At 47.1% G+C, this 8,025-nt stretch overlaps 1 protein-coding gene and 1 non-coding gene across 2 annotated transcripts; both read left to right on the top strand.

The window, feature by feature from the left end:
- Positions 1-3,109: 3,109 nt before the first annotated feature.
- Positions 3,110-7,177, top strand: TPT1 (tumor protein, translationally-controlled 1). Its single transcript, XM_070409043.1, has 6 exons — positions 3,110-3,257; positions 3,514-3,587; positions 4,127-4,317; positions 4,886-4,991; positions 5,843-5,959; positions 6,975-7,177. Exons 1-6 carry the CDS (start codon positions 3,230-3,232, stop codon positions 6,975-6,977), a joined length of 519 nt encoding a protein of 172 aa, XP_070265144.1. The 5' UTR covers positions 3,110-3,229; the 3' UTR covers positions 6,978-7,177.
- Positions 6,778-6,904, top strand: LOC139007860 (small nucleolar RNA SNORA31). Its single transcript, XR_011471003.1, has one exon. It is a non-coding gene; the product is annotated as a small nucleolar RNA SNORA31 (small nucleolar RNA).
- Positions 7,178-8,025: the final 848 nt, after the last annotated feature.

Below are 8,025 nucleotides of genomic sequence, written 5' to 3'. Positions count from 1 at the left end.
CCCCCTAACTCTATTACTGGTGTTCTAAGAAGGCATTTTCAAGGCACAGCACAGATTTTCTAGATCACAGGATGGAGCTTACAAAATATCCTGGTATTCAAATCATATATGCCTAAGATTTTAGGTTTCAGGATGTGTAGTCACTGAATTGTCAGGAGCTATCAAATACGAATCTGAGGTTAGAAATATCATAGGGAAGAAAAATATCATAGAGACCAAGCTGAATTCTTTCAGTGATCCACTATTAGTGTTGTGATTAAATAGTACAACATACATCAATTAAATCCCCACAATACTAACAAATAACATAGAAGATTAATGAAATAGTTTCAGGAATACTTTATTTTTTACCTATTTGATTTTAGATAGAGAGGGAGAAAAACAGCAATTTATGGTTCCACTTGGTCATACATTCATTGGTTGATTCTTATATGTGCCCTGACTGGGGATGAAATCTGCAACGTTGGCATATTGGAACAACGTTCTAACCAGCTGAGATACCTGGCTCAGGAATACTTTGAAAAGTAATAAAAATTGGGAAGAAGTATGCATCCAAATTGATCCAATATTTATTGATAACCTTCCCTTCCCTCCCCCCTCCTCTCCCCTCCCCCTCCCCTCCCCTCCCCTCCCTTCTCTTCCCTTTCCTTCCCTTCCATTGAGGATGCTAGGCATTTTTTCATCATCTTAACTTCCCAAACTCTTCTAACTCACAAACATTACATTTTATACTTGGGCTGACCTTGTCAAGGTCACAGGACTAGTAGATAAAGTCATTATTTCAATCTAGGGTGTATTGCTCTAACTTCAGTACTCTTTTTCACTGTGGCTATTTTTATAAAAACTTGAAAAAACATCTTTAATTGAACATAAAACTGGAGAGGAGTAGAGGGATTAATATTTGAGGGTACTCATGGGGGAATATTTCTAAAGAATATGAAAATGTTAAAGCTGAGGAAAATAAATTGTGCTCTGCCTGGGATAATAATCTGTTCCACTTACACATCCCACAGAAAAATAAAAATCAAGAGCTTTGAGAGATCCTCCATGGACCATCTGTCAGAAGATGTCCACAGTTCAGAACCTCTTCAGCCCATTTTTGCTTCCTCCCAGCTACCCAGTGTACCCTGGGCTATCTACCCAGTGCAGCCCAGAGCCCCATCTTGGGGTGGGGAGGGTGTTCCCATTTCCTGGCTCTTTTCCATTTTGACTCCTCCATCATCTCATTGTGAGACAGGCTAGTAAGCCAGGACAAGCAGAACAGGGAAACGGAGACCATTAAACAGCAGTTTGCAGTCATCTAGTAAATCCTATCTTCCCTAACCCAGGAACACTCCTCCCCAACCAGAGGATAAATAGCTTAAATCACCCTACTAACCAGAAATCCATGAGTGCCATTTGCTGACCACCCCCAAGGACAGATGACTTCAAGAGAATAAACCTCATTTTGGTGCATCAGCATAAAACCTGAATACTCTATTTAGAGATCTTCCCCTAGACACCCAGGCTTTAAAACTCCTCAGAACGAAGGTCCAGGGCGCTCTCGCTCCCAGGAACACACCTGCACCTTCCCCCACAGGCGTGCACCTCCCAAACTCTAAGGGACCCCACCGGGCTTACTTACAACCAGGGCAGCAATGGGCAATGCTAGTCCATCCCGGGGACCCCCCACCTGTCCCCCGCAAGCCTGTCCCCCGGGGGCCTTTTCTCTGAATTCTGAGCAAAGCAGCCCAGCCAAGGCCCATTCCCCAGCCCCCTCTCTCTCACTGTCCCCTGAGATCCACCTGACCCCGACTGTGAACGCCGAGAACCCACACACTCCGGCCGCTCAGGGCCAGGGCCCTTCCGGCAGCAGTCGCACTGTCCTGCGCCCCGCGTTTTCACAGAGTCGCCCTCTTGGTAAAATGCTTTATTAATTGGGTTTAGGAAAGATTCTTAGTTATAATGGCCTGCTTCTTTGATTTACTAGAAGGAAGTTTTCTGAGAGTGAGACTAGATTTAACTTGTTCGCAGTCAGGACCTCTGTGCTTTGACGCTCGCTTCCATGCGGCTGCTTTTGTAAAACATGAGAGTATTTCTAATTGAAGAGGACACCGGCGAGAAGAGCATGGAAGCATCTGGAGTGGGACAGCTCTCGGGTTTGATACCGGCTCAGGCCCGCCGAGCAGGGGGTTCGGGCTGGTAGTTTAGCAGCCTGTATTGCGTCTAAAGTCCAAGTAACACTTGGGGGGGGGAGGGGAGCGCCCTGATTTTTGTGTTTAACCCTCTAGACCTGGGATAGAATTTCAACTTCATCTCCAAGTGACAACGTTCTCTTTTCTCGGATAAAGGACATAACGCAAGCCCAATTCCAAAACAGAACGGGCTCTTCAGCTGCCTGCCTCCGGAACCCGCCGGGTTCCAAATACGAGACGAGACCAAGCGGAGGCGGGAGAGCTGTGCCAACTCCCGGGACGCCTTCCTTCCTGGTCCCCGAGGACCGTGAGCCCCCACCGCCTCCCCCGGCTGTTCCCCGGGGCTCGCACTGCCGGGACTCAGCAGGCCCACAGGGGCCGACCACTGCGGCGGCGGCGGCGGCCCTGGGGCGAACGCTCGGAAGCTCCCCGTGGCCGCGGCGGTCCGAGCGGCTGTCCAAAGCCCCGCCCTGCCCGCCCTCAGCCTCGCGGACGGGCTCGCGGTCTCCCCAGGCCTCGAGGGCCCGACCCTCGGACCCCGCCAAGTCCCCCCGCCCCAGAGCATGACAAGCAAGTACCCGGAAACCCGACAAAAGGGGTGGGAGCTGGCGCGGGGCGGGGCTGGAGAGACGTCATCGGAGCCCCACCCAGGGGCGGCCCCGCCCCCCGCTTTCCTCCCGTCCCCCGTCCTCCCGCCTCCCGCGGCGCTCCCCACCCCTCCCTTCACCACTTCCTCCCCCGGAGCCCCTGGACGCGCCGCACTGCGTCCCCAGGCCAAGTCCCCGGATGCTCGCCTCCCGCCTCCCTCCCTCGGCCCCGCCGTGGCCCCGCCCCCGCGCGGCTCTGCGTGCCACGTCACCGCTTCCGGTGCTTCCGGGGGCGCAGCGGGCGATGACGTAGGGGGACTTGCCCTCTATATGAGGTTGGGGAGCGGCTGAGTCGGCCTTTTCCGCCCGCTCCCCCCTCCCCCCGAGCGCCGCTCCGGCTGCACCACGCTCGCGCCGAGCTCCGTGCTCCTGCTCAGGCAGCGCCTCCGTCTCCTTCCAGCCGCCATCATGATCATCTACCGGGACCTCATCAGCCGTGAGTCGTGCCTGCTTCCCCCTACTGCCGCGCAGGGGATGGGGGCGCGGATGGGGGCGGGGGAGGCGGGCGCCGCTGCTGTCTCGGGCCTAGCGGCTGCCGGCGGCCTCCCTAGGGGCGGGGAGGGTCGGCGCCTGGGGCGCGCGCCGGGTCTGGAGCGCCCGGGGAGGGTGCGGACCGCGTGCGGCCCGCCAGCGCGGGAGATGGCGCCGGGCCTCCGGGCGCATCGTGACGGCGGGTTTGTGTGTCCGAGCAGATGATGAGATGTTCTCCGACATCTACAAGATCCGGGAGATCGCGGACGGGCTGTGCCTGGAGGTAGAGGGGAAGGTGAGTCGCCGGGCCGCGGCAGCAGGGAGGCGAGGCTGGGCAGGCTCGGGTTTCCGCCGCTCCCCCCGCCCGAGATTGTGCAATTCTCTGCTCTGCCTCCTGGCGGAGGAGACTCTTTCCGGGCTCGGGTTTTTCTAGAAAAGTGGAGGCGGAGCTGAGCCTGGAAATAGAAATAGGTACGCCGCCTGGGCGCCCATCCGCCCCATGGCCTGCCCGGGGCAGGTGGTCTGCGGTTTGGGAGCACCAAACCCTTTAGTGCTTGCCCTTTACTAGATATCCTCACCTTGGGAACCCACAGAAAACTTCCACTTGGTTGTAATAACCCCATTTTCATTCCAGCCAACAAAGTTCTGGAGTTAAGGTGTTTCAGGAATGGAGGGGTCATAATTTCCCCCCAAAATGTTTTCGTGGTTTTCAGCAAGAACCAAGAACATCTGGTGGGAGGGTGATGGATACATGAACTGCTGGTATATAAAACTTTTTGGATGCGTTCACGATCAAGAATGTCTTTTGCAACTAAACTATTATTTCTTGTGCAGATGGTCAGTAGGACAGAGGGTAACATTGATGACTCGCTTATTGGTGGAAATGCCTCCGCCGAAGGCCCTGAGGGCGAAGGTACCGAAAGCACAGTAGTCACTGGTGTTGACATTGTCATGAACCATCACTTGCAGGAAACCAGCTTCACAAAAGAAGCCTACAAGAAGTACATCAAAGATTACATGAAATCGTAAGTGGTACTGGCACACCCAGCGAATGTCTGGAATCTTACAGGATTTAGGGGTTGGGAAACATTTCTGTAAACATATTTTTATTGACTTCAGAGAGGAAGGGAGAAAGAGAAACATGAATGGTAAGAGAGAATCATTGATTGGCTGTCTCCACAGCCTTAACTGGGGATGGAGCAGGCAACCTGGGCATTAAACCACAGATCCTTAGGTTGATGCTCAGCCACTGACCCACACCGGCAGGGCATGGATTGGCTAACTTTGAGATTCTTCAGAAGCAGGCATACTTATAGGTGTGGGGAGGTGTTATGGGAGGAAGGAAGAAGGAAACGTAAATGGTTGGAGAGAGACATTGGTGGCTCCCAAATTCACCCCTACAAGTAAACTAACTGAGCATTCTGAAGCAAGTGTTACGGTTTTAGCTTTTTAGAATAGTACAGTTTTGACATGTCCAGTGAACTAGTTACTTTGCTGTTCTTGGTGTTTTTTTGTTTTTCTTTTTTGGATTTACTTTAAAGTTATTTTGCTCAGAAGTCAGTAATTTAACCTATTAATGAAATACTGTTTTAGAATCAAAGGGAAGCTTGAAGAACAGAGACCAGAAAGAGTAAAGCCTTTTATGACAGGGGCTGCAGAACAAATCAAGCACATCCTTGCCAATTTCAAAAACTACCAGGTAAATAGATGCCTTAAATATTTGGGTCAAAGGATTATACAGTTTTAACTGTAAGGGCTTAAAACTAGTTATTTGATGCAAGTCTTTGTAGTTAAATTGTGGGCTTTTGAGCAGTTTGAATACTTCATAGATTCAATTCCAATAGTATAGGATGTAGAAAAAAGCTTTCCCTATTCCCCAAGTATGTTTCCAGATCTTGTCTTCTGATTTCAGAATCTCATTCCTACCCAGATATTTCTTTCTTTCATAAATTGCTTGTTAACCTCCTAGATTAGTGGTTCCGATGGTCTTAGGTGACCCCTGTGAAAGGGTCGTTCGACCCCCAGAGGAGTCGCGACCCACAGGTTGAGAACCGCTGTCCTAGATGATCTTCCAATTTTCTCTTTAAAATTCGGTGGGTTTCATTGCAACTGGAGCTTTGTCTGTATTGGGGGACTTCAATGACTTCCCTTCTAAGACTTAGGAATCTGGTTGTTTGATTTTCCTGGCTTTGAAACACACACATACTGACCTTAAGATTCTGTCCCCATATGATGTGCTCTCTCATTGGCAGCATTATGGTCCTGTGCTTGACTTTGGAAACGGGCTTATAGGGTTTGAAATTTGTATGTTTGTACATACAAAGTAATGTGAGAGAGTAAGTACCAGAAAACCTAAAGTATTCCTGTATTTTTCTGTATTAGTGCTTTAGTCAGGTGACCAGATGTTTGATTAGTGAGCATTTTCTTCATAGGTATCTGAGCCTTGGTTGCTGAACTTCTCATGGTGTTGTGGGTCATTTCAGTTTGTTTTGATAAGGCACATCTATATATAATGGTCTAATTCTAGATGTTTGTTTTTTGCTTCCTAAGTTCTTTATTGGTGAAAACATGAATCCAGATGGTATGGTTGCTCTGCTGGACTACCGTGAGGATGGTGTGACCCCATATATGATTTTCTTTAAGGATGGTTTAGAAATGGAAAAATGTGTAAGTATATAGAAGTGGGTCAAAGTCATGTAAAAATGGAGACATTTTCTGTGTGATTCTTATTTCATGCCACTGAGTTAGAGTGGATTCTGTAGTGTTCCTTTTATTTATTTATTTTTTTAACACTAAGTTTATTTATTTTGTTTGGTCCTCACCGAAGGATAGTTTTCCATTGATTTTTAGAATGGAAGGGAGTGGGAGAGACTGAGAGAAACATCTGAGTGAGACAGACAGATGCATCAATTGGTTGCCTCCTGCAGATGCACCAGAATCGAACCCAGGATCCTTCCAGGGGCCGAATCCACTGAGCCCAATCGGCTAGGGCTATAGCAGTCCTTTTAAAGTATGGGAACATGTCTTGTTTCTCTTCAGGGATCTAAAGACTTCATATGAAAGAATTTTATGGTGTAGAATCTTTATCATCTACAGAAAACTTAATATATCAAAATTCTTTTAATTTGAGTTTGCTGATAATTGACAGTTAATCATTGAAAATACTGATGTTATTAGCTTTCAGTAAATTCTGATATGCAAATTGATTTAGTAAAATTAATTGAATGCTATGCAAGGAGCTTCTGGAAACAATACAGAAGTGAAGGCATTCATTATGATTATCTTCACATTGAGATAAATTAGGAACAAGGTAAAGTTAAAGCTACACTAAACAAGTTTAGAGGCAACAATACAGCATCTTAGAGAAGACTGGCCACAGGAATTCAGAATATCTGAGGTTTTTGTAGGTAAAACTGTGTGTGGGACTTTATTAAAAATGTGTCTTTTCTGAAAACTATGCTACTTCTGATTTGGTAAGGATGGTTCTGCATCCACTGATAGACCTTGAACAACCTGTTGTTCTTTTGGTTTGCACTGGGATGCGAAAGAAAAATATCCCTGCGCTTTCTGTCTGTCTTTGTGGCGGCCCAGATTGAATAAGGGACTACATCTGCAGGCTAGAAATGTTAAGTGCTTTCATATTGGGAAAAAGGTGCTAATCTAATTTTCCTTGTTTTTACAGTAACAAATTGGGCAGTTTGGCTCCATCACCTGTCATCGTAACTGGCTGCTGCTTTTCATCCACACACCAAGACTAGGACAAATGGGACTGATGTTATCTTGAGCTCTTCATTTATTTTGACCTTGATTCATTTGGAGCGGAGGCATTGTTTTTAAGAAAAGATGTCATGTAGGTTGTCTAAAAATAAAATGCATTTAAATTCATTTGAGAGAATGCTTCTTAGTTTAATACATTTTAAAATCTATCCTGTATAGTGTTCCTGGAGAAGCTAGAGCCTGGTTGTAAACCACTACTATAAGGCATATAGACTGTCTTCAGATAACTTCTACAGTGGAAACTACTACTGAGACTGAAGGAAAAAAAAAACAAGAATCAAAAGTCTTAATTCTGAGTTGAAGTAAAGGGAAAGACCATGCTCACATCAGAATCAACATTTGAAGTGGATTCCTTAGACATTTCATCACCTACAAACAAGTAGTTAACTGGAAGAGATTACCAAAAGAATAAAGAGACTAATACAGCCCGAAGCAAAGGATTGTCTGAGCTTATTTATCATGTCAAGTTAGAACCAAGGTCTATAGAAATCTAGGTCTCCTGGAACTGTTGCAAGCTTTTGTCAGATTTCATGAAATGGGGTTGGCAAATTTTGTGTGACTTTAGGTGGCTGTTTGTAATGGGAAAAGTCAGTAGCTTATAGGATATGAAGTCGAATTTGGTGTTCAGCTTTATCAGGACATTGCCATGATCACTTGTTAATAGATGGCTTTGGGCACTGCAAGAGCAAAGATGACAGACCTATGTGGCCTAAAAAATGTGTGGACATCTATAGGAAAGGTTTGCTGGCCCCTACTTTTAAAGGTGAGGTTTTAGATGGAATGTGGCTTGGCTGATGAGCGGAGGAAAAGGGAACTTGCATCATTGTATGTGAATAAGGCTGTGGGTTTGGGATGAAAATGCATCTAATCTGGAGCAGTTACTGTCTGTTAAGGTTGCAGTGCAGATGCAAGAAGAAAGGTCCTTATCCTTTCTGATGATGGCCCCCATGATTGAA

Source organism: Myotis yumanensis, unplaced genomic scaffold, assembly GCF_028538775.1.
Source record: "Myotis yumanensis isolate MYYU_CA2020_CCGP unplaced genomic scaffold, mMyoYum1.0.hap1 SCAF_3, whole genome shotgun sequence".
NCBI lineage: Eukaryota > Metazoa > Chordata > Mammalia > Chiroptera > Vespertilionidae > Myotis > Myotis yumanensis.
Note: the sequence above shows the minus strand (reverse complement) of the source record. Positions and strands in the feature narration are given on the sequence as shown.